This window comes from Camelus ferus, chromosome 7 (assembly GCF_009834535.1).
Source record: "Camelus ferus isolate YT-003-E chromosome 7, BCGSAC_Cfer_1.0, whole genome shotgun sequence".
NCBI lineage: Eukaryota > Metazoa > Chordata > Mammalia > Artiodactyla > Camelidae > Camelus > Camelus ferus.
In genome coordinates, this window is record NC_045702.1 from 29,614,755 (window position 1) to 29,642,720 (window position 27,966).

The following is a 27,966-nucleotide window of genomic DNA, read 5'->3' on the forward strand; positions in this document are numbered from 1 at the left end:
TATGTTTTGTTAAAATGTATATCTTAGTCTGATAAAATATCTGAACTGAATAAGAAACCAGTATATTAAGAAAGAACTTTAAAAGTTCATTAAAATTATTTCTCTATTGTTTCTTGTTTTGTTTTACAAGTGGTGTTTGGAGGTATGTATGTTTATATTGGGTATCATAGTCTTTAGTTTTATACTTTGTTGTAAGTTTAAGAATATATTTTTGTAAAGGATTTTCAGAGTTCATCTGAGATTTAAATGCAAGAAATAACTGTTCTGTTGAAGTGGCAGTTACTTTTGTGTATACATTTGTCAAAACTCATCAAAATACACACTTAAAATGTAAGCATTGTATTATGGGTCAATTATACTGAAAGAAATGTGATTAAAAATAAAAATCATAAAACAAACAGAAATATGCATACTAAAAAAAAAAGAAAGAAAGAAGTGCTCCGATTGTATAAAGAATCAGACCTAACTTCACCCTAAAAACCTGCTCTGGCCTGTGAAGAATGGTTCCTCACTTTCAAAGAAAAAGTAGAATTCCTTTGGGAAAAAGTAGAGAACCAACACAGTCTTCTCCTTTACAGCTGTTGAAATATAATCAGGAGAGGAGACAGAGGAGATAAATGAGATTTTTTTTTTTAAATTCTGAGAGATAGCAGAAATCAGATGTAGTCAATAAAAAACAAGACCAGAAATATGTATTAAGGAAACCTCTGAAGTTCTGTCTGGTCTTTTGTTTCCTAGGCTAAACAATTATAAGAGGTAACATTACCTACTTACTTTACTTAGTCTGTTTTTTCTTTTTTAATCTGTTTTATTTTCATTTTTTCTTTCAGTTTATTGAGATATAATTGACATACAGCACTGTATAAGTTTAAGGCATACAGAATGATGATTTGACTTACATATATCATGAAATGATTATCACAATAAATTTAGTGAACACTCATCATATAGATAAAAAATTAAATAAATATAAATCAATTTTTGTGTGTTATGAAAACTCTTAGGATATACCTTCTTTACAACTTTCATATATAATATACAGCAGTGTTAATTATACTTATCATCTTATACATCTCTGTTTCTTATTTATCTAAAAACATTCTCTATTTATTCTTGACTATGCTAGTCTGTATCTTTACTCCTGGGAAGATATTGTAAGACAGGCTGGTTTTTCAGTTGCACTTTAAATAGTGTAGAAATGATAATAGTATACTTTTTATTCAAAGAATAAAAACCCAAGAGGTTTTTTTCCTTATAACACTTTCAATCAAAATAAAAATCCATTGTCTGAAATTTTCTATAATGTAAAACATCGTCAATTATCCTAATTTTATTATTTATTTTAAAACTGCATATTTTTGGTCCATGACTGGCTAGAATTTCAGGAACCAAAGTCACGTCTAGTATTTTGCTAAAAATTACAGGATTTATAAAATACCCAGCACTAGTGAAAACCATCATATAAAATAATTCCAAGACAAGTACAAAGATAACATGCTACTTACTGGCTTTGTTCATGGCATGTTATTTTATGGTTTTGGCTTCAAATTTCAAGTTCATGCATACAAACCTCCAAAGCACCTGACAAATTTAGACTCATCAGTTAAACAATCTGTTGCACTGAAAAAAATTCCAGAAATTGAGTTAAACTGATGTCATAGAATTATTGGTAGAATTAAGAAAAATCTGATAGTTGTGACATAAGCTTAAGTTTGTTTTTATTGACACAGAGCATTTATTCTTTAATTTCTGACAATTAATTCCATTCTTTAACCAAAATGTATTCCTTTACACTTTATGAGTTACATTTCATTTGGTTCTCATTTCTCATGTGGAACTATACTTAGGCATGCAAATTAAAGTGAAAATTTCACCATCATTTGGTGTATCTGGCCTGTGTAGAAGCCTAATCTAAAAAGAGGGGGAGAAGAAAATCAGATTATTTTTATCTTAAAGCACATTTCAGACTAGTTTTAAGTAATGCACTTGCCTGCTCCAGCTAAATTAATTCATTTCTAATATTAATTCTAAACTCTTCTTTACTTTGTCTTATAAAATTATGCAAGTCTCCCTATAATTTTGTGTTGCAATGCTATAGCACAGCTGCTAAATTTAGCACCTTATGCATATTTAACTATAAGGGGATTTATCTCCTTGTTAATAATGAGTGAATATGGATTATAATAGAAACTGTGGCTTCCCTTGAGTTTTTCCTCCCCCTCAAAATAATTTTTATAATAGTATTTTTACAGTATAATTTTTTTCTCTTTGATCAAAGTTTGTCATTCAGCCTCTGAGCTGAAGATGTCCACATAATCAAGCCAATTTGAATTAAGCTGTCAAGTTTGACTGATTGTACAAACTTTAAGAAATAACTTGCTAAAGCCTGGATTTAATTATCTGCACTTTGACTTTTCATATGCATTTCATGTTACAACAGAGGCTCTTATCTTGGGCTACCATGTTTAGGTACATTTATCAAGTATTCCTTATAGGTTTGTTCATTGGCCCGTGTTCTTTCATTGGATACCCTCTTGAGCTTAACACACGCCTTGAATGCTGAATTAAATTGAAGTGATTATGTATATCGAGCTGAAGAGTGAGGGAATAGGGTTGTTTGATTTTTGACCTCTCAAACAAGTTGGTTTTCCAGACAAAAAACATTTAACCATTGTGTGATTTTCATGTAAGAAAGAACCAAAGCGTGTAAATGACGGGAAAATATTTCCGTTTGAGAAGGAAGCCTAATTAGCCAGGTTCCCATCACTGAGACCCGAGAGCATTCTAACAGATGTTTGGCTGACACCAGCCTCATCTGTAAAGTGGGAACAATAACAACTCTTGTTTGTCATGTAGGAAGGGATCCTTGCAGAAGGTGGGAGGTTGCATGAGGTGGGCTGGGACTTTCCCAGTTTTAAAACTGAAAGTCCTGTGCCCTGGGAACCCCCTCAGTCACAGTGGGGCTAAATGACCTCTAAGTTTTCTTTCAACTCCTAAGATTCTAAGATGCAGGGCCTACCCCAGGCAAACTGTGAGGCAGAAAGACATTTATTCACACTTTCTAGCAGGCCTTTTCTCTTCCTCATCTGTCTAGAGCCTTTATTTCCTTCCCTTGACTGCTCTCAAAATCTGCTCTTGCTACTATCAATTTATTTATGCATAAACAAAATTCATGTCATCTGAAATAGTTACTCTTCCAGGTGCTGTTAAAAAATACCAGATATCAAAGCCATAAAATAAAATGACTTTTCAAGTGTTTTCTGGCATCAGTATATATTGGGAGTCAAGTGCCCTTAAGGAACCTTAATCTGCTGATAAGTTTAATTCTATCATACAAGGTAAAAATAAGTAAATAAATGAGTATATTATACATCTGCAATTAAAAAAAATGGAGCATCTATCCATTAAAAAAACAAGTGAACAAGCTAAACAAAATCTATACCTTACTGATTACTTCATTACTCATTTACTATGTATTTGTCTGTTTTATTGTTTACTAGGACTATGGAAAATAAATAGTAACAGTAGGCAAAGGTTATTTTTAATAAAAATGTATAGGAGACACCCTTAAATTTGAGGAAACTGTTTATTCTCTTTTCTGCAAATTAAGATTGTCATTTTAGTCAAGTTCACAAAATACCTGAGTTCCAAGAAATTATGGAGAAAACTGGGGTAAGCAAATGAAACTCCAAATCCAGATGTTAACCAGCTGTGATGGGATTTTAATTATGATATAGTAGAAGCAACATGAAATTTAGTAAATCAATGTGTAGGTTTAGAGAGTTGGTCTCCAAACTTTGGCCAACCATAAAAAGAAAATTTTAACTCACTCCCAGAGTACACATATCTATTTACAAGTTAGTATGTTCCACAATACCAATACCCTATGTACACAGTAAAAATAAACACATAGGCTTTCAAAGATGAGTCGAGTATAAATTAAGTTTTAGCACTGTCTCCCTAAAACTCAACAGATTGTATCTGTACCACTGGACTGCCCACGTCCCACTTTAAGGATCAGTGGTTTGGAGAACTTCTATATTGACCGTTACATATCATTGCCAAGTTGCCTTAAATCACCTGACAACGTTGCTGTCTGTCTCAGATAACACTAAAATAATTTCCTGCCTCATCTGAGTGCCCTTAGCAGTATCATTCTCAGTGAAGCCTCATCCTATCCCTGCCCAGCCTCCCTGCAGTTGCTTCAGTGCATTAGTATGTAACTGCTTATGTCTGAACATCCATGGTGGCTAAATGTTAAAAATAAGTTTTTATTTATGAAATTAGTGGCAGTCAAGATATGATAGTGGCTAAAACATTTTAAGGATACACTGCCCCGGGTTCCAAAAAGAAACAAAAGAGGGAAAGTGATGCAAAAGCATGATTCCTAAACACTTCTGGGACTGGTTGATAATTGGAAGGATTCTGGTTACCTCACACCAACTATGTGGTTAATTGAATCCTATTTCTTTCATGCAGTTTTTTTTCATGTAACGGTGGCATGGTGGCAGAGCACCTAAAATTTCAGAAAGTGGGGACTTCATCCAGTTTACAGAACAAGTTATGTAAACTCTTTTAGTATTTGTTTCTAGTAAATGCTTCAACATAGTCAGAATTTGGCCTGAAACTTGCTTTCATTTTAAGACATTACCTGGTAGCTGCAATGTTGAGGCTATAACAAAAGGAGATGGGGGAAGACTTACAGCTACCTATAACTATACAAAGCAATTGCTATCAACCAAAAAAAAAGCCACTGGTTGCACATGCCCAAATTGGCTTTGGTCAGTTCACAACTTGAGCTGAAACAATCATAATAACATTCAGAAAATAAAGAAAATTAGACAAAAATAATGAAGAACCATGACCCTATATAACTTTTGTTATTTTACTTTTTTGTGTGTTTCCCTCAGTTTTTTCATGCATACTTTTTACATTGTTTTAATCATCCTCTAAGTTTATCGTTGCAGGCTGCTCTTATATATTATTATTAAAAGATTTCTCCATGCATGTTAATATAGAGTCTTGAAAAGCATCGTATTTTATTTAATGATTGCATGATAGTCCATAAGACATAGAACTGTTAAACCATTACACAACTAAACTTACTAATATTTTGCTATTTTTATGTAATTCCATAATAAATCTCATTGCATTTATAGCGTTTTATTCTTAAGTGTAGGGTTATTTTATTGGGGGAGATATGCAGAGGTGGATTTGGCGGTCAAGTTAAGAACATTGTTAAGTTCCTAGATATTATATATGGTATCTGAATGATGCTGAGGTGTAGTCTTCACACTGATGACTTTTCAGACATTTTGGGGTTCCTGTAATAAAATGAGCAGTGAGATCCAGAATTTACTTTTAACTTTTCAGACCAGAGCAAAATGCCGATATGACCTTTTAAGTGAGAAAACAAATTACTACAAGAAATTACTCTCTATCGGGTTAAAGAAAATCTGTCATTAACTAAATCCTTCTTTTATTTAAATGAATTAAATTTAAATTGGATGCTCCAGCTGGTACTTTTACAAACCTGAGCAGGCTGAAACTGCACAACAGTTTTGAGATTTTATTGTATTAACAAATTAAGATAAAGTGTTAGCAACAAAGTCGAAGCTAAGTCGTGGTGTTATATTAAAAAATAAGAATTCTGAAAAGACTAAAATAAAGTTCCTTCATATGTGCCGCCCAGTTGTTCTTCAAAGTAATTCTTCAAAACTCTACTCATCCTGACTATACAAAATCCTAAATTATCACAACTTTCAGTTGTAGCATGGTTGAAAATGACTGTGCAATGAGCATTATGAGATTTGCCCTGTGATTCAGGGAAATCAGATCTGCTGGTCAGATAGATAATTGCCTCAATTTTGCTGTAACTTTCTTTACCATTTATTTACTCAAAACTATATAACAGACATTGAGAAGAAAAACTTAGGAGATCTGACTGTGGATTCGATAAGAGGAACAAGTTTTCATCTTAAATTTCTTATAAACTGTAATAGAAAATAACTTAATCTTCAGGGAATAACAGTCATCTTCTATCAATCCATTAGAAATATTCCAAAATTTGCAAACTGAAATCACCATACACTTATGCAGGCAATACTTAACTTGGCATCATTAAAATGACACACTATCCCTTGGAAATCACATTTTACTCTCAAGAGTTTTCATCTATTCATCGGCTAGGAAAGAGTCAATGAAAATCCCCTTCAAGGAGCAACCTTTCCGAGAAACAAGTTTTACTGGTTAAACTGCACCCTATCTGTGTTAATTTTCCAAGGCTGCCACAACAAATGACCACCAATTTTGCAGATTAAAACACCACAAATTTATTCTCTCAGTTCTGGTGGCCAGCAGCCTGAAATCAAGGCATCAGTAGGGCTGTGCTCCTTCTGAAGGCTTCTGCCTCTTGCAGCCTCTGATGGCTCTCTTTGGTTTGTGGCAGCATAACTCAATGTCTGCCTCCACCCTCACATGGCCTGCTCCTGTGTCTTCTCCTCCGGTCTGTGTTAAATCCCTCTCTGCCTCTCTTAGAAGGATACTTGTCATTGGATTTAGAGCATATCAGATAATCCAGGATGATTTCCTCATTGCAAGATCCTTACCTTAATTACATCTGCAAAGACTATTTTTCCCAATAAATTAATACCCACAGGTCCAGGGATTTAATGTGCACATATCTTTGGGGCCGGAGGGGGAACACCATTCAACCACTATACATCCAACCTCCATTTAATGAACAAGAAACCACATTCACCCTGCAGACTTCTGTTCTCTCTTTTTGAATCATGAACAACAATCTCAAGATGTGGAATCTGTTTATAATAAAGAGCTATTATCCTTGGTTTAAACTTTTGGCTACTAAAGAAATGAGGTTACTATAACCAAAAACCAATTTAGATTTTTTTTTTCACTTTGGTACTTTAAAAAGCTCTCCAAATCTTTAGCGACCAAAGATAGAGCATTTCAAATTAACAGAGCAATATCATGCAAAACTATTCACCGTTTATTTTTATCCTATTAATCCTGATATTTTCTTTGTGTTTTTCTTTTAATTATAACTAAGAGAACTTGTGACTTCAAAAAATGTTTTGCTTTTTATTGAATGTAACTCTCCTGTGATTTTTTTATTTATTTAAGTTGCTAAAAAAGGTGTGTATAAATTTGATAATTTTTAATTATCTTATAAATATTTTCATTTTTACCTTATAAATGAAAAACTAAAACTAAAACAGAGGTAAGTATGCATGATAGACTTTTAAATGAAATTTAGAAAAACCCACTTTAAAGTATTGCCTTTGGTTTTTATCTTATCTAAAAAAAAATCTAAGGATGGTTTAAGGAGGAAGAACTCTAAAGTTATCCTCCATATAATCTTGGGCAAGGTACTTTACTGTTCTGAATCTCCATTTCTCCATCTGTCAAGTTGGAATAATGCATCACTCACAGGATTAAGTGAGTTCCCCTATGTGAAGCCTCTTGAAGTGAGTGTTAGTTTCCGCTTCCTTCCTGAGAAGCTCATTATACAGGTCCTTATGACTCATCTAATGCCTTTCTCTAACGGCTTTCTGCTATTTTTCCTATTTCCACAGTTTCAGACTTTGGGTTCGCCGGGATCACTGGTAATGCAGGTTAGGTTAAGGGTAAGTAGCAGACCTAGACAAGCAAATAGGTGTGTTCACTGGCTCAAGGCAGATGCTTGTTGAAGACAGCCTTCCCAGCAATTCTCCTCAGACATGTAAACCACCATCCTTCCTTCATGTAGTAACTCTTTCTCCTTTCTAAGCACTCACCAAAAGACAAATAAGAATTAAGGAATCCTGTCTGCAAAGGCCAATTCATTGTATATCAGATTATTTTACACTACATAATCTTAAAAGATAAATGATTAGGATCCATAAAGGGATTATACTCTAACAGGAATGATAATTCAGGTACAAAAATAGCTATAATAATACAGGGATCTTAAAATAGTATATTTATATTTTTTCTCTGTCTTCATGCAATTGATGTATTATAGTTTATTCTGTGTTACACATCTGTTATAACCCCCCCCCACACACACTACATTGTTATTTTTGCTTAAACAATTATCTTTTAAAGAGATTTACAAAATAAGAACCAAAAACCCTGTGTACTAACCCAGGTAGCTACTGCTTCCAGTGCCCTTCATTTCTTTGTATAAGATCTGTATTTTCAACTGGTATAATTTTCCTTCTGCCTGAAAAAAAAAAGTCCTTTAACATTTCTTGTAATGCAGGCTGGCTGATGATGAATTCCTTTGATTCTTTTATATCTGAAAAAAATTCTTATTTCACCTTCACTTTTGAAAGATGTTCGTACTGGATATAGAATTACAGGTTGATAGATTTTTCTTTCAATATTTTAAAGGTGCTTCTCCTTTCACTGACCTCTCACTGCATTCTGAGAAATCTGATGTCATCCTTGTTTTGGTTTTACCATACTTAACATTGTCTTTTCTTTGGCCACTTAAAAAATTTTCTCTTTGTCATTGGTTTTAAGTAACTTGGTTATGTGCCTTAGTATCATTTTCTTCGTATTTCCTGGGTTTGGGGTTCATGGAGATTCTTGGATCTATAGGTTTATAGTTTTCATCAAATTTCAAAAATGTTTGGCCATTATTTCCTCAAGTATTATTTCTATTACCCTCTATCTGATCTCTCTTTTGGTCACTTGAAGTTATCCCATAGCTCACTGAGGCTCTGGTAATTTTTTTTCACTTGAGTTCCATTTTAGATATTTTCTATTGCTCTGCCTTCAAGTCCACTGAGCCTATCCAGCGTATTTTTCATTTGAGACAATATAGTTTTCATTTCTAGAAGTTTGATTTGGCTCTTATCAAATCTTCTATGTCTTTCATTAACCTTTTCAGAATATGGAGTGCAGTTGTAACAATTGTTTCAAAGTCTTTGTCTGCTCTTCTAACTTATGGCTCAGCTTCAGGTCTGTTTTATTGATTGATTTTAATCCTCATTATGGGTCACATTTTCCTGCTTCTTTGCATGTCTCATAAGTTTTCACTGGATGCCAAACATTGTGAATTTTACTTTTATTTTGTTAAGTTTTATTCTGGGATACAGTTAAGCTACTTGAAAACAATTTGATCTTTTTGGGTCTTGCTATTAAGATTTGTTAAATGGGACCAGAGCTGTGCTGATTTGAGGGCTAATTATTTCCCACTAGTGAGGCAAGACTCTTCTGAGTAGTCTAGCTGATGCTCTGTGAATATGAGGTCTTCCAGTCTGGCTCAGGGAAGCAGGCCGTATCCCAGCCCTGTGTCAGCACTGGGCACTAGTTTCTCTAATTATTCATCATGAAGGATTCATTGACTGCCACTCAGTGCTCTAGATGTGTGGGTTACATTGGTGAGCAAAACAAAATCCTCTGCCCTTGTGGAACTTATGTCCTAGGGCAGGTGAGCTACAGGAGCATGGGAGGAAAGAGAGACAAGAAACAACAATCTGATTATAGACTCCTTCCACACACTTTAATCATTTTTGATGCAAATCCACACGTTTCTTTCATTTAACTCTAAGGTGAACGATTTAACTTGCTGAGTGACTTGGGTATCCCTGTTTCTTGCAAATATTCATAGGTGCCCTGAAGAGGCGGAAAGAATTGCTTTCAAAGAGTACCTAATAAAAATAAACTGTACACTGTTTCAGAATTCAAAAATAGCTTTATGTTATACTGCAGATAAATAGGGCTTTATTAGTGAATAAATTGGCTGTGCTAATTGGCAGGTAGCTGTGAATGGAAGAGTGTCGTTCCATTCACTACACTGAACTGTGCTGGCTTCTAACTTTGAAGTTGCTGAACATTGAGTAAGGGCAGGCAACATATGGGCATGCTTTTTCTGTCTCCTGAAGTCACACGATGAGAAGATAGCAAATCATGCCCATGGCTACCAACAAAATATGCTAAGAGGAGGCACCTACCTTTCATGGGTTATGCGACCTCCTCTGTGTGACTGGAAATCTCAGGGTCACACTGCCCTTCTGGACATTGTATCTCAGACTGGGATACTCTTGGAGATCTGTGAGTTTTTAAAGAACCTTGGCAAGGACTTTTAAATGAAGTTTTTCCATTTGTGTGATAATCATGAGAAGCTGATGTAGATGCATTTTGGGGTGGTCTGGACAGTATCCTCTATTGCATAATCCCTGGGGAAGCGTCTGGGCTCCAGGAGAGCTGTTCACAAAAACAGTGATGTAAAGGGGCCTCCTGGAGCAGTGTCATTCTGATTCTGCATCGTTAGGACCTAAAAACCATTGGCTGCATAAGGTTTTAGTGCTGCATTTGCATTTGATTCATTCATTCTACAAATGATTACTGAGAACCCTCTATGGTGGCTTTAAGAGCTGGGGATTCAGGTTTGTTTTCGTTAAGATCATATTCAGCTGATATAACAGATAATGTAACTAATAGTGCTTTAACCAAACAGAGTGTTTCTCTTTCTCACATAATAAGAAATTCAGAGTCTAGGGCTCACAAAGCTGCTCGAATCCGGGTCCCTTTTGCAGGTCTGCTGAGCTTCCAGTACAGGGTGCAGCTTCTGTTCCCATGGCTACAATATGTTGGCAGCATCTCCAGGAAACAGGTCCATATTCCAGGGAGGAAGAAAGGCAGAGGACAAAAGGCCAAAGAGAGGGAATCAGAAGTCTGTTTCCTTTAAAAGGCATTTCCTACCCAGCTACTTCTGTTCACATCTTATCACTTGGGAGGACAGTGAGGGACAGAAGAAGGAAGACATTTGAGTAGGTACCCAGGCGTATCCTACCACAGTAGTAAAAAAGATAGATATCTGCTCTTGAGCAGCTGATATTCCATTAGGGAAGATAGTAATTTTCTTTATTATCTTTAGCAACTTAAGTTCTATCACATCCAGATTAACTTGATCACATTCAGAACTTTTCCCCTTGTTCCTCACTAGTGTCAATTCTAAGCCCTGGGATTTTGCTGTGCTTCGCCATTAAGTGCGGAGATAGTATCTATCTTGAAGTTGTTATTTGGTCTGTGCTGGCCTTGGCAGTATTGTGCAACTGTCTAATCCTGGACTTCTGTTCTCAGCATCTACTTCACACTGGTTAAAATGCCTCTGATCTCCAAATGCAAAGTCTAAGCCTCTTTCTCTTTATCAGCTGCAAAGCTTGGAGCTGCAGCAGCCATTCTGTGACCATGAGAGGACCAAACAACCAACAAAAACAATGCCATAACCTACGAATGGTGGAGCAAAAAACTAGAAAAGACTGAGTCCTTGTTATTTATCATCACCGAGTTGCTGAACTAATCCTAGAATTACCTACATCTGGACTTCTTAAATAAACAATAAATGTCTTTTTGTGTAAGTCAGGGTTCTGCAAACTTTTTCAATAAAGGATCAGATAATAAGTATTTTAGGTTTTGTGGGCCAAGAGGCAAAATAGAAGGTATCTTGTAGGTACCTATATATGAAGAAGGACAACAAATTTCCACAATTTTTTTACTTACAAAATTTGAAATATAATTAACTGAGTATAATACAGGCCTACTAATGAGATGAATGGAATTCTTTTGGGGGGAGGTAAATAACATTCACTTAATTGGGGTTAAAGTTAGTCTTCCCTATACCCTAATAGAAACATGGTCTCATTGGCCTACAAAGTCTCACCTTAGTTCTCTGAAACACTGATCTTCCTTCCCTGGAATGCACCAGAATGTGTTGTCCACATCTCTCTTTTGCCACTTATATACTATCTTCATCATGTTGGACACCTTTTCATATGGGAAAGCAAGTTAAGAGCATAGGCTCTGGGTTAAGACTCCCTGGGTTTGAATGCCAACTGAACTATTAGCTGTATGATTTTACTTAACCCAACCAGAAGCTTCAGTTTCCTTATCTACAAAATGAGTAATATCTAATTCATAGGGCTGCTGTAACAATGAAATGAGCTTACACGTGCAAAGACTTAAAGCAGTGCAAGGCATACTTTAAAGCATCTGATGTACGTGTAATTTACCTTTTGATTTTTTCCAACCATAAGATAATGCAGAAACTTGTCTGAGCTTTCCAGCTGTATAAGAACAAGTAATGGGCTGGATTTGGGTCACGGGCCATAGTTTGTAACCCTTGATTTGAGCACTGTCAGGTGACTTTCTACTGAAAGCATGACTGGCTATACAAGCATAAGGGGGTAGAGTGCAGGGTACTTCACATAGCATGTAACTCTTGTTTTATTTACAGTTCTCTGTACCTCTACTGGTGTGCTCATCTCTCACACACACACGCACAGTTTACAGGTCTTTTTTGGCATCAAGAGCAGGAAGAAAGCCTGGCTCAGTCAGTATTCTTTCAATACATTTGCTATTGTCTTAACTCTCAGATCCAGGCTTTGAATGTAAAATTCAAGACTTTATTCCTTCTTATTCCTAGCTTCTTTTCTCTCCCCTCACACAATTATAGCTTTGTGTCTTTTGATCTCAGTACGATTTGGGGTAATCAGTACTTCAAATATCATCCCAGCACAGAAATAAACAATATGATGAGAAATTGTTATAAGTGACATGAATGGAATAAGCTCCCTGGTTAGGAATGAGTTGGAGTGGGGCAAGGACTACTTTAGGTAGGTCATTTGGGAAAGACCTCTCTGAGGAGGTGATATTTGAGACTTGAAGAAGAGAAAATGCAAGCCGTGTAAAGGGTGAAGCAGGGGAAATGGGGCTGAGGGGAGAATCGGGAGAGAGAGCAGTATGTACAAGGGCCCAGAGGTAGACAGTATTTAATGCATTCCAGGAACAGAAAGGAAGTGTGGAGGGGTTAGGAGGGGGTGAAGAGAGTGGGACAATGTGAGACTGAGACAGGTAGGGGCCCTGTTAACAAGGGGTGTTGAAGAATTTTAAGTGAGGAAGGGAAATGACAAGATATGCATTATAAAAAGACCACTCTGATAAAAAATAAAAAAAAACTAAATAAATAAATCAAAAATAAAAATAGAGACTACTCTGCTGTCGCTATATAGGAAATTGATTGGAGAGAAATAAGAATAGAAGCAGAAAACCAGAAAGAGGTTTCCACAGTCTAGGCAGTTTGTTAGGGTGATGACACTGGGAAAAGAAGTGGACTAAGATATGTCCCAGTTTCCTTTATACACTTATCACTAACTGGCATTTTCTTGTTTACTTGCTTAGCACCTGCCTCTCCCCAAGTACGGACTTTTACTGTCTAATTCACTATTGCATTGCCAAATACCTAAACAGTGTCTGGCACTGGGAGGAGTTGGAGAAAAACTTGTTAAATGAAAGAACTGTGATTTCAAAAATTAATTTAACCCCAACAGTGGGGTTCTGCAAATTTTTTTTCCTCTAAAATATGTTGGGGGTGGAGGAGATATAGCTCAATTGGTAGAATGCATGCTTAGCATGCACAAGGTCCTGGGTTCAATCCCCAGTACCTCTATTAAGTAAATAAATAAATAAACCTCATTACCTCCCCCTCAAAATATAAAATTTTTTTTTAAAATGTTAGAACACTACTCAAATCAGGAAACACTAGATTATAGGGGTTATGAACTTCCTTAAATTGTATGGTATAAAGTTTGCGTATGTTGAGAGAGAGAGAGAAAAAGGGAAAGAGATATGAATGTGCAGACATACACGTATTTTTCTGAGAAGAGGAATCATGGCTTCCCTCAGATTTTCAAATGAGTCCTTGACTTGAAAAACAGTTAGGAAAGGCTGCACTCTGACTTGCAATATGTCAAACTTTTCTACACGCATTAGTGGGGAATACCCTAATTTATTGCTAAATATTTCCACATCATAAGGGCCCTTTCCTCAGATGCTAACTGAAACCTTTCTTTCCCAGAACCAGCAGTGTCCTTCCGCTGAGTAAGAGCCAAGTCATGACAAGCCCAGGTGCTCCACGTGGTCAGAGAAGGCACATGGTGGCTTCATTTACGCCTTTCAACATCTTCCAGAACTGTCATTTGTCTGAAATGAGAACACTGACAGTGACACCTGCTGGTTTCTCCCATGAACTGCCACCTTCAGCACTCCCAGTGAAAATTTCAGAAACACTTCCACGCAGACATATGCTCAGAAACACAAACTGCTTTCCCTTTCAAGCAGAATTTTGAAACGCTCAGTGATAGCGTTTTTGACCATGAAAGATGCCAAACATATAATCAAAAAGGAAAAGGGAGATGGAGAGAAAAATGTCTGTAACTACTACTAATGGTTTCTTATGTGGTCAAAAATGTTAAATGTTTTCGGAGGGGAAATCTGTCTATCTTGTCCTTTACAACTTCTGAGAGCTTTGGCGGAGGTGGGGGGGTGGAGGTGGGGTGAAGGGAAAGTTTTCCTTAATTCAAAATTACTAGTTCCAAAAACGTTCACCATTTGGTTTGGCTCGATCTTTAGCCCATCTGGAATTATTATTATTTCACAGCAGATGGGATGATGTGGGGGAGGCGAGTCTCCATCTTTCAGTATTAGGTTAAGCTGCATGCGGCAAGAAACAAAATAGCAGTGGCTTAAACAAGATATGGGTTTCATTTCTCTCTCAGGTAAAAGTCCAGGTAGATGGTTCAAGCTAGTATAGTGCTCCCAATGTGAAGAACAGGATTTATATACCATACGTGTGCCTGGACCTGATGGCCCCAAATGGTGGCAGTAAAGTTTCAGGCAACAGGAAGATGGAAACAAGGGAACCCATAGGTTAGGACCCCTAGGGAAGTTCCCGTATAACACTTTTGCATATCCAATTAGTCAGCATTTAGTCACAAAGCTCTTAGGGGAGGGGAGCGGGGAAATGTAGTCTTCATCTTGCAACAGCAGCTGAGTCACTAAAAATGGCTACTGGCTATTAGAAACGCTATTAGAAATAGCAACTGACTAGTTCTGCCACAGATTATCCCTTCGACCTATGCAAATGCACCCTTCTTACCACACAGAATAGTATATTCACCACTCCCCAAGTGAGACACCCCAAATACCCACCCCCTTACTGCAGTCAGCTCAAGGTCTAAGACATCAGGATCTGCAGGTCTCATCAGGAGCAAATGTGTTCCTCATTGTCCAGCAAACCATAAATTAAAAGATGTTATCTGCCCAGTATACCCACTATAAAATGGAGGTGTAGGAACAGAATAATCACAATTCAAAAATTGAACAAAATGGAAATTCCATTTTGTCATTGCTTATCAAATACCTCTCTGCAGGAATTTCAAGGCCTCCCAATGCTGACTGTAGAATTTGTTCCTTAGTCCTGGGACAGCCCTTGATTCTGCTCTTTGGCAAGAACTCCTTGTCCATTCTTCCCAAGAAGGTTCTTCATTTTTCTTCATCCTTCTTGGCTACAACTGGTAGCTGCACAGCTTTCAGAGCTCACTGTAGCTGATGAGGTGACAACACATAGCAGTTTGCCTAGAATAGTACCTGATTATACCTGTTATCAATGTAGTCATTAAAGTTTCTGTCTTTGTCTCAAAAGTACTCTGATTTGGGTAATAAATTACATAATCACTTCACTCCTGAATTCAATTCACAAAGAACTAAATTCTGCCCACCACATGGGCTTGGAAGAGGACCCCAAGTTTCAAATGAGGTTGCTGCCCCAAACATCACCTTGAGTTTAAGCTAGGTGGGACCCTGAACAGAGGACCCAGCAAACATGTACCTGGACTCTGGACCCATGGAAACTGACAATGAATGTGCGTTGTTTTTAGACGCTAACTTTGGGATACTCTGTTACACAGCAACAGAAAACTAATACACCTTCTGAAATGATGGACCTGGGTGGGAAGGCAATGTCCTTATTTTTACCTCTGCCTTCAACCTTGTCTGGTTGCCTAATTGGACTTTATTGAGAAAGAAAAACTTGCTTAAGCCAATGCTGTTTGCTGTATGAGGCATTTTAAAAAATCACTCACTTCTGCTTCTCATCCCACACAGAATTTGGTACCAGAAGTGGTGTCCTACAAGTAACAAAACCTAAAACATGGCATTGTGTAGAGGCAGTATACATCAACAGGGGTTCTACTGACACTTGAATACAGTACAATGTTCACACTGCTCTCTCTGGTGCATTTACCACCTCTGCCTACAGGCACCAAATGCCAATGACACCTCCTAATCCTTTTGATAATCAAAAGTAACTCCCTAGAGAGTTTGAGATTTGCAGATACTACTGTATAAAAAAATAAACAAGTTTATATTGTATAGCACAGGGAACTATATTCAATATCTTGTAATCTACAAAGAAAGAGAATATGAAAATGAATGTATGTATGTATATGTATGACTGAACTATTATGCTGTACACACAGAAATTGACACAACGTTGTTAACTGACTATACTTCATTTGAAAAAATAATAATTCTCTAGAGGAGTCTTTACTTTCCTAATAACAGTCACTTTCCAAGAACATTTGTAATGAACCAGAACTTTCAGAATACCTTTTTCCCCCCAGGTGGTACTGTCCCCATTTTAATTTCCAAAATTCCAAATGAAGAAAAACCTCATGAATATCTGTATTATAGATTTATCTAATTCATACAAATGTATTATAAATGTATATCAGAGAGAGCCTGGAAAAATACTTGTCAGAAAACTTACTTCTATTGTAATTCTTGATTTCAATATCCACAGAAACCCAGGCTTCACAGTTCCTCAATTCCTCTCCATTCCCACTTTAGCCAGTCACTCCCTTGGTCATACTTGCCGTAACAGCTAAGTGTAACTCCTTAAATTCTCAATTTTAAGCACATCGCTCTAACCTCCACTTCCTACATTTTCAGGTCATTCCTTCTAAACATACCTATAATCCACTGACTGTGTCACGTTGTCACCATCCCTCCCCTCCTCTCATGTCCTCGTCTCCCTGTTTACCTAGCTTAAGTTAACACAAATTAACAAAGAAAGTAATCATTTTACATTATATTCTCAATGCTTTTTCTCAAAGCCCAGTCATGACTTTAAAAAAGAAATTAAACAACATGCTTTCATTGAGAAAATTTTTAAGTCTATACAATTCAAGCTAATGAAATATTTTATTGTACATAATAAAAGTGGTGTTTTTAAAAAAAATTTCCAGGCCCAGACATCTGTAGGAGTATGTGAGGAAAGGATTCCACTGGAGTATACTTAGCAATACTCAATTGAATGAAACCATAAATCCACCTTTCCTATAGTAAATACTTTCACCACAGGCTTGAAATTCCTGTAGCATCAGTAAAATGTATTTTTTAAAACATTACAAACATGCTTATGATGCATAGGAAGATGGAAAAATTTAGACTCTAACTGCACACCATATGTACTCCCAATTGTTCTAATTTACAACCAGTTAAGAATCACAAATATCCAAAGGAAGTATTTTAAAATAGTATATGATTCACTGGTAAGTGACTTTTATACTCAAATAAATAGGAAAAATTTCATTTTAATGTCACACTGAATTTCATTACTTTTCAATCCAAGAAAAAAAATAAACTGAGACATGGTCATGAGTTCAGGATTATATATATTACAATTTGCCTTGTTATAATACATGTGTGGCTTTATGATAAAAATAACTCAGGGACATATGGAATTCAAGCTAATTTGCATAATTGTCACAAGAAAAAAAGCATTAAATGCATTTCTGAAATAAGTATTTTCATTTAATTCAGAATCTCAAAACAGCATTAAACCTTGGCCTTGTTTAAAAAAAGTTTAGTTAAACACTAAGCTAGCTAAATAACCTTCTTGAAAGGCTTAAACACAATTGATATAGAAAATGCTTTCCCTCTAATCCCAATCTTACATAAATGAAAGAGGTGAGAGGGGAAAAGGTAGACAATTTCTTCAGCAGCATATATGGCTAAATCCATCAACCACCTTAAACTAGAGTGTCCATTATTGACCCCATTAAAAAGAACTGGGCAAATATCAAAAGTTACCCACTTCATAAGCCAAAAGACAACAATTTCAGGGTTATGGTAAGTAAAGTATTTTTGAAACATTTTCAAAACTTTTAACATTAAACTAGAGGAATCATCTCTTCATTTTAAGAAAGAAAGGCATAACACAAAGTAAAAGACATTTAAACTAAACTGATTTTCAATCTCCTTTGAACAAAAGAAATAAAAAATGGTTGATTAGCTAAGCTTTGTGCTCTAACCAAACTAATTAATTACAGTGATTTTAAATGGCAACAGCCCATCTGACTGGGTAGCTTGACAGTTCCGAATACTTTTGCAATGATTTTTTTTATTAAACGCAAAGACACTAAAATGATCCGGTCATGCAATGTTCATCTTATGCATTCTGCATCTCTTTGCCAATCTTGTAGCTAAGGATCTTGTTCCAATCAATCTTAGTGCGTGTAACTGGCAACTGTCGACGTAAGGCTTTGAAAGTAGTGTCCGACATTGTCTGATAATTCTCACTGATGGCAGTCTATGAAAAATAGCAGTTAAAAGTTTAAAGAAATAAAAGAAACAGAATAATTTATAAGACAAATATTTTAGCAAAAGCCATTATTTAAGCAGCCTGTTTCACTGCCTTTAAAAAGTCAAATAACAACCTCAATATGGTTTTTAAAGCTGTTTAAAAGCAGTTAAAAGAAAAAGCTTTTAATCACTTTGAATAATTAAATTTAATAAAATGAAATTACAAATTAGATTTATTATCTGTGTGTCATTTTGGATCTATTTTACTATTTCTCTCAGAACAATTTTATAAATTACTGTTTGGAGGGAGTGGAAACGTGTCCAATCCACAAATTAAATGTTTAAATTCAAGACTGCAGTTTAGAAGCTGAAAAAGACTGTAAAAAGCAGAGTACAAAATGAAATGTGATCTAAACAGATCACACATAATCCAAATGCTTTGGGAAACACCTCCTAAATTAAAATTTCCAATCAGAAACAAAATAACTATTTAAAATCTTGGCATATTTTGACCAATACTCAGAAATTACACTAGGCTAAAACTGAGTTTTAGCTACATTTTCACAAGTTTACCCTTCAAAAAGCAAACAACCAACCCCACCTGCCCAGAAGACTGTATCTTACTCTAGTGAAACAATGAAAAAAATCCAGGATCATAAATGAAATTAAAATTTTAGTGCCATTATACACATGCAAATATAGATTATATTTTTTGAAAATCATACCTGGTACTCATTTTCTGCAGCCTCTACAATCTTTATAAATTCTTTTGCTGTTTGCACCTCATTCTGAATGAGAAACAAAACCAAAAGCAAATGAAATAGTAATTTAAAACGGTACCACTATTATTTTTAAATAGGTATGTCAATATATGTTAATAATTTGCTAAATAATTCAGATGGTAATTATGACAAAGGTAAAATACTGTAAGATCAATCATTCTAAATCCAAGGGGAACTAGGCAAAAATATTTTAAAAGTCTACAGAATGAGCATAGTCTCAGTTTCACTGGTTGAAGAAAGTAAAATCTTAATAACATACATTTATGAAAAATTCAATTATAACACTCAACACACATTCCAACAGATAATCTTTACAGGTAAGAAGCTAGTCATAAATCTCTTGCTAATCATATATTGCTAATTAATGACTATACTGTTAAATATTTGCTAAACAATATTTACCACCATAATGATACATATCAAAAATATTACCTATTAGAAAAAGTATATGTTAAAGTTTAAGTGAATTTAGTGTTTAAATATTTTCTGGAAAATGTTTTTTTTAACCATTCTGATATAAGACGTTTCTTTGCTTTTTTCCTTACAGTAAAAGTTAATGGAAACTGAGACCTTTTTATAAAATAGTGTTAATGTAAAATTATCTAATACCATACTTTATATATATTATTTATATCTATTTATACATATATATTTATGTTTATATAATGGGTGCATTTTTTTTCTGCCCCAAAACAACAAATGAAAATGAAAACCCTTTAAGATAAATGGAAAAAGTAATTCCTAAAACACTCCACACAAGTTGGCATATTAGTCAAGTTTAATTACTATGACCAGATCTCAAAACTCCATTGTCTATAATTTTGTAGATAAATCTCTCTTAAGAATCTTTTCTCAATGTCAAGCTCTTCAAAGAAGACAGTACTAAGTACCCTGTTACACCAATAGTAGTAATACATATATACTCATGATATAGAACTATACTGAATACAATGTCTCTTGGAAAACCAGACATGACTAATTATCTTTACTGGCAAATTTTGCAAGAAGTGTACCACTTAGCAAAAAAGCAGAAATCACCTAAATGCTAATGAAAAACTGGGAGAAGAAAAACAAAACAAAACAAAACAAAACAATCAAACAAAAAAACAATAAAAGAAGAAGAAGAAAAAAAATCCAAAAATCCCAGTTTTCTTTTCAGGTAGCATCTGGTCTAACACATTCACACGTTTCTTGGTATTAAATCAAAAGTGTTCTTAAATTAAAAATAATCTTTTCTTGTAGGGTAGCTAATTTTGAATATTAGCAGTTGATGTTTATAATATACTAGTGCTTTTATGTATACAACACACAAATATTTACCAAAAATGTCACTGTTAACATGTTATATTATTAATATCCTTGGGACAAAAAAAATTCCAAAGAGAAATAGCCACATGTGCAATAAAAAGAATGTGTAAAAGAACTGCCAGAAAACAAAACCAAGTTCAAAATTTCTTGAATTTGAAAGCTGAACTTCCGAAAAATTTCATTAAGCCATAATCTATATAGAGGAAAAAAACACAATAGGGTTTAAAAGTTAAATACAGGATCAAAGACCCAAGTTTAAGAGCTAAAACTATAAAATTCTTAGAAAAAACCACTGGAGTAAATCTTCATGACCTTAGGTTAGTCAATGGTTTCTATTAATATACTAAAAGCACAAGAAATTAAAGGAAAAATAAACTGGACTATATCAAAACTAAAATCTCTGTAATGAGACTACCAAGAAAATGAAAAGACACATAGAGTAGGAAAAAATATTTGTAAATCATGTATCTGATATAGGACTTATATACCCAGAATATATAAGTAAAAAATAACAACAACAACAAAAACACAAATAATCAATTAAGAAACAAAGGATCTGAAAAGATGTTTTTCCAAAGAAGATACTCAAATGACCAATAAATACACAAAAAGATGCTCAATATCATTATCCATCAGGAAAATATAAATAAAAACCACAATATGATACCACGTAATACCTACTAGGATGGCTATAAAAAAGACAGACATAAGTTTTGGAGAGGATGTGGAGAAACTGGAACCCTCGTATACAACTGATGGGAATGTGAAACGGGGCAGCCACTTTGGAAGCAGTCTGGCAGTTCTTCACAGGGTTAAACACCCAGCAATGCCACTGCCAGGTATATCCAAAGAGAAATTAAAACCATGTCTACACAAAAATAGTACATGAAGGTTCTTAGCAGCAAAAAGTAGAAAACTACAAATATTCATCAACTGATACAATAGAAATAAAATCTGGTAAAAGGATTATTATTTGGCAATAAAAAGGAATGAGATACTGATACATGCTCCAACATGGACAAACCTTGAAAATATTGTGCTAAATGAAAAAAGTCTGTCACAAAAAAATCACATATTGTAGGATTCGATTTATGTAAAATGTCTAGAACAGGATAATTTACAGGGTCAGGAAGTAGATTCATGACTGCCTAGGACTGAGAGGGATTTAGGAAAGGGCTGGTGGGAGGGAATGGGGAGTCACTGCTAATGGGTACAGGGTTTTTGAAGGACAAAAATGTTCTAAATTAGACTGTGGTGACTGTTGTACAATCTTGTTAATATACTAAAAAAATAAATTTTACACTTTAAATGAGTAAACTGAATGGTATGTGAATTATATCTCTTTAAATAAAGCTGCTAAAAAGTTAGGTACAAATTTCCAATTACTTACCATTTTTAATCTATTTGAAAATATTTTAATCTGAAGCAGAAAAACTACTTAAAATGTTAATTCCAAAACTGTTCTAATTTATAGAAGTATTTGTTTCAATTTTATTTTGGAATTAATTACTTACAGACACTGTTAGGGAATCTTGTATATCTTTATGACTCACTAGCTGGACATTACCATCTTCATAATAATGAACCTATTAGAAAAAGAATTTATAGAAACTACATTATAGGAATTATCAAGATCCTTAAGTTTCAACAATCGTTATCAGTGCAGATGACTACCAATTTCTGCTCTAACCTAGACATCGCTGCTGAGCTCCTGACCTTTTAAACTCCAGCAAGCCTCTTCCTGTGCTCAGCCTAGTGAAGAACTAGGTAGCAGTTCCTGCAGTTACTCAGGCAAGTCCTCCACTGACCTGACTGATGTTCTACTGGTATCTAAACTCAAGATTTCCAAAACCAAACTCACAATACTTCTTTCCCAACCCTACTATTTTTCTGTGTATTTCCACCAACCATTTAATTCCTCAAATTCAAAGACATGAAAATAAACATTAACTGGGTGATTATACATGACTACTACTACAGGAGGTTCTAGGGACACAAAGCTTTTAAAAAGATAGTCCCTGACCTCGTATTTCAACACAAAATAGTAAGAGGCATGTACCAAATACATTAGTAATACTGCAGACTCTAAGACTTAAAAAAAAAAAAACCTCAGAAAAAAGGCAACATTGCACTTGGGTTTAGTAAAATGAGTATGACAACAATTAAACTGTGGATGATGACACAACTGAGCCTGAAGAACAGAATGCTTTAGAAAGCCTTGCAGGTTGGAATGGAACGTAGGCTGGAATGTGTGTGAGGTTGGGGAGGGAGAGGACTGACTGGCTGGTGAAATACACAGGTACGGGACAAGCCAACTTTGAGCCTTTTATGCCATGCAAATATGTCTGGACTACCTCGTATGGTCGCAAGTGGCAAGTAACATATCTAGATCTAAATTTTAAAAAGTTGCCTTTCTTGATGGCAATGCAAAAAATGGATTAGGAGATGGCAAAGGGTCTAACAATTCAACAAAATTAAGTAACCATTAAAATGCTAGGCATCTTGCTAAGTGCTGAAGACAAGTACAAGACAATTCTGGCTCTTAACAAGCTTTGGTTCAACAGGGGGTCCCATTTCAGAAATTATCCAGGTGGGAGGTACTGAGGCCTAACTGAAGAGAATAACGTCAACAACAATGGCGACTGTTCACTGAGCACTTTATGTCTGGCTCTGTTCTAATCATTTCACCCATATTAACTAATCTTCAAACATATAAGCTGTTTCATTGTTGCTGTTTTCTTCTTTTAGCCTAAATGACTTCTTGATGTCACACAACTAAAAACTGTAAGCACTGGGAGTTCAAACTCAGGCAATCTGATTTCAGAATCCATGCTCATCACCTCTATTCTCTAGCCTCTAAAGCACAGTCACGTCAAGACATAAAAGTGATAGAATATAAGACTAGACATAATGTATATTGGAGTCGGATGATAGAGCAGCAGCATCTGATTCATCTTTACTCCTTCATGGCTCTTAGCACAACAACTTTATGATAGTTGAACAACAAATGTATTGAATAAATAAGTGAACCAAGACAGAAAGAAATTAGTATTTTTCTTTCACTTATTTAGTAATATTTATATTCAAATCATTAAAAAATTTTTTTTAATTTATTTTAATGGAGGTACTGGGGATTGAACCCAGGACCTCATGCATACTAGGCATGCACTCTACCACTGAGCTATACCCTCCCCACTTCAAATCCTCTTCTAGTTGCCAAATTTCTTCTATATAAACATTTGAGCTTACATTAAGAGTCAAAGAATTCAATTCTAGTGGATTTCATATAATAAGTCAAATATGAGTACAGAAGATACTTAAGATATATGTAATATATACATGTACTAATAAACACATAAAAATATAAACTTATACATCTATACATACACATATATTAATATTATACTTCACTCAACTGCACCCCAATTCAAAAGACATAACAGCACAACTCAAATTCACAAAATGCTTGGAGGAACAAATTGTATGAAGAGCAGACCAAATGTTAGCATCTAATTTTAGCTGTGTTTTTAGAACCTGTCAGCTATCCTTGCAGATTTCTGATGACTAGGGAATGAACTGCAAGGTTATTTAAAAGAATGAAATCAGCACTACTTGTTTTTCCCATTATCTCAAAACAAAGATGTGAAAAAGAAATGACTATTGTGCACTATGAAAACATAAACATAAGAATTAGCTGTTTCTCTGCTCAGAATCATCTAGAGATCAGCAAACAAATTTTTTTCATTTCATACCTGAATTTTCAAGATGCCAACCACCTGAGTGGTTGAAGGAGTGATTGTAAACTTCCACTCTGACCTCCAACGACCATTCCTTAAAAATAAAAACAGCAGCTGTAAATAAGGTAGGGAAAATAATTTGAATAAATTTTAAGTTCCAGATTTAAATTTAAAGCTACAGTAAGAGAGGGTGGGGGGATAGATGCTGGACATTCATTTTTTAATCAGTGAAATTTTCAAAAGAATCAAAAGGTTAAGTTCAAGCTATGAGCCACATTTAATTTAATCTTCACTCTACTGATAAGAAAGGACCTATATAATGGATGCAATTTCAGAATTCTAAAGCTAAGACTTAAAATGCAGTTCAAAGCTATAGCAACTTTCTCACTTATGCTTTAATTAAGAAAAAGTGAATAAATGTTCAGATTCTCAAGGGCTTTCATAAACATAATCAGTGCAGTTTACCATTCACTGAATGATATGAAGAATCAAATAATTTAGAAAGCAGATAGGAATACAGCATTCTTAAGGAGATTTTGATATGTGGAAAGAGACGGGTTATTGTAAAGAGTTTTAAGAGTCAGATTTTTTTTTCCCCTTATCCAATTTTAGGTGTAAACTTTCTACATAAAAGGCACACACATCCTCCTCCTATATCCTGAAGTGATTTTTGGTATACAAATTGATACATATTCACGGTAGGAAATCAAGATATTACAAACAAGAGGTATGTTATTCATTTTTGTCTACCAGATAATGAATATCTATTTTTTTCTATCAGCCTTTTCATAGTAACTCTTTTTCTTTCAACCTCTGTTTGCTCTTTGCATGCCAAAGACATATTCTGATATGCAAACTTACACTTGTTAGGTTTTTTTTTTTTTTTAACAATGTTTATTTCTGAAGTAGTCACAGAGTGAAAAGATCATTCATTATACTGGATTTGCTATGAAATTGCTTCTGGTTTCCCTTCAATATTCTTGCAGTCTGCCCAATCATGAAAGAGAATGACAGCACTCTCATATCTAAAGTTAACACTTTTCATTTGAAAAGTACTATTATTAGAACAATTTATACATTCTAGAAAATAAAAGAGAATTTTATAACATGTTTTGATTTTGAGTGAGGCATCCAAAATCATCCATTAAAGTTTGGTTGGAAAAAGATGTATTCATTTTTATTTCATGATTCCAAATGAAGCTATTCCTTTTATTTAGTTACTAGTATCAAGTACAAGTGAGTTTTAAGCTATACATTTCTGATTATAATAAATCATGATAGACAATATGCATATATCACCACTGATTGTGAAAAGAAAAAAAAAAGAGAAAAGGAATTTCAAATCAAGTAATGGTACCAATTTGAGAACTGTTTCAAAAGATCCTTCCAAAGGCCTTACTATACAATAACAATAAATGGCACTGAGTAGATAGTACCCCTTCATCAATGGAGTAAACAGTCAAGATGTCCAGCCTTTAATTGTATCTTCCCTTCTCTTCTGTTAATGCTTTAATTACAAATGTGTATTTATTCAACAAATATTTATTAAGCCCCCGAATACTATTAGATGTTAGGGAAATGGTAGAGAGCAAGAAGAGAATGTCCCTAGTGAAATCTAAGAAATGTTTGTGACTAGTATATTCTGATTTTTATTCTATCTGTACATGAAGCTAACTGAAGCAATTTCTTTGTACCAAAATATTTAGATTTTACTGAGGTTATTGTGATATGTAATGTCTAGCACTTTAGAATGTCAATATAAAGTTTATCTTTTTCAAAAAACAGAAGTGATTTTTTGGCTTCAATGACATAATGTTCAAAGCAGAGGCTTACAAAAAAAATTCAGATATGTAAAGTGAAATAGTGAGACTAGAAAATTCAAGGACGTCATTTTCATTTTTTATATGCTAATGCTAAAAAAATTGTATGTTAAAAAACTAATTAGTAAACTTACTATTACACTTCTCAATATATTTTAAACTAAAACTCAGTAGCAAGTTCACTCTCAGCCAGATTGATCTTATATATCCTGGTACAAATAGCATAAATTAAGAGCAATTTTGTGAAGATTTATTTTTTTGGGATACTGGTAAATTAATACTACACATTTTTAGGCCTAAAATGAAGACACTACATTTATATTAAATCCATAAAAGTAACTTAGTACAACAAAATTTTTAGGAAACTGCAGCTTGTTATTAAAACATGTTTACAAACAGAACAAATTTTCCTTTGGTGATAATGATTCTGCATTTCTCCAAGTGTTCCTGTAAACTTGCACTTATTTCTGAGATGGTTAAGTGGGACAAACCATGACCAAACTTGAGCCATGGACTGAACTGGTCCACAGGGGTTACTGATACTTGTTACTTTACCCTCAAGAGCATCACCAACCAACTTGGCTCACAAGTCAAAGAGTAATATATGTAAAAGGTAAAACTATGACCACATTTACTCTGATGATCTTAGCATGTATTATCAAAAAAGGGGGATAAAAGTAAAGATTTCATTCAATTCAACTCAAGACTTATAAAGTCTTGGATAGCCTCAGAATTTTATAACAGGTCTTGTCTAAGAATAAAAAAGCGTAACACCTTGTTAAAGGTCCACGATTAATACAGCAAGTCAGTGCTTTGGGGGACTGAATGTTTACAAGGAATAATCAAATGATTTGTACAAAAATTATAAAGCATTACTGTAATTTGCCTCAGTGTACAAAACATGTCATTACTTCCTTATACTGGCCAACAAGCAAAAAGCAATCCACATGAAAACATCTACTTTAGAGTTACTAAAGTTCACACACAAAAAATTGATATTCTTTACTTTATAATTACCTCTGTCCTCCTCCCCCAGTTTAAGTCTCATTTAGGAACAACCCCTTCCCAAATGGGCATATGGGCCTGCCAACTGGTCTGCTCAAAGCCACACATGTTCCCTTAGGATGCTGCTTGCTGGTCTCTAAAAACACTCCACACTTTCCCACATTCTTCTCACTGAGTATCAATGAATTTACTGCTATCTTTTAATTATTAGGCTGATTATGGAACAGATACCCTTCTTATATCAAAAGGCTGAAGTTTTATATTATATTGTTCTTAGTCAATCATACACAAACAAAGTATTGGCCCAATCAATAAAGCAAAAACTACAAAAAATACAAGCAATGTCAAAATCCCCCAACACACAAAATTTTAACTTACCAAAAGTTTTTTGCTTGGAACTGATGGCTTTCTATGCATGCAATAATGGTTTGCTGTCCGTCTATTTTTTTACCATATACCTTATCGGTAAAGAAAATAAACAAAAGAGTGAATTTAGGGCCACAGAATGTCCAACATTAAACATTTATAAAATACTGAAAATTGTATAGCACTCTGGCAAGAGCATATTAAAAAAATACAAAGTAGGTCATCATTCCAATATAGTAGCTAGAAAAACAAGTATTTAAATATGTACACCTAATCACAGATTCTTACTGAATCACAAAAGAGCTCACAATTAATGAACTATAATTTATTAGGAAAAAAACCCCTGTATTCTGAAACATTCATAAACACCGTAGACATACCATACTTTTTATTCCAAACATAGGTATCATAAGAAGTATAGATAATTTATTTTAAACATACAGACACCAATCTGGTTGCTTCCATGCAAACTAAAAGTGAATGTAGATTGTGATTATCATCTTCTATTCCACA

General features: G+C 34.6%; 1 protein-coding gene and 1 non-coding gene across 4 annotated transcripts in view; both read right to left on the minus strand.

Annotated features, from left to right (window-relative positions):
- Positions 1-17,007: 17,007 nt before the first annotated feature.
- Positions 17,008-27,966, minus strand: part of LOC102504138 (F-actin-capping protein subunit alpha-2) — a 201,014-nt gene continuing 190,055 nt past the window's right edge. For 2 of the 3 annotated variants that reach the window (XM_032483641.1, XM_032483640.1), the window contains 5 exons: positions 27,466-27,545; positions 24,278-24,356; positions 22,040-22,111; positions 19,161-19,223; positions 17,034-18,442 (listed from right to left, as the gene is read on the minus strand). In XM_032483641.1, the coding sequence (XP_032339532.1) occupies positions 18,302-18,442; positions 19,161-19,223; positions 22,040-22,111; positions 24,278-24,356; positions 27,466-27,545 (435 nt within the window). In that variant the 3' untranslated portion in view covers positions 17,034-18,301. Of the gene's footprint in view, positions 18,443-19,160; positions 19,224-22,039; positions 22,112-24,277; positions 24,357-27,465; positions 27,546-27,966 lie in introns of all 3 variants that reach the window. The other variant, XM_032483642.1, reaches the window with a different exon arrangement.
- Positions 23,645-23,716, minus strand: TRNAT-AGU. Its single transcript has one exon. It is a non-coding gene; the product is annotated as a tRNA-Thr (tRNA).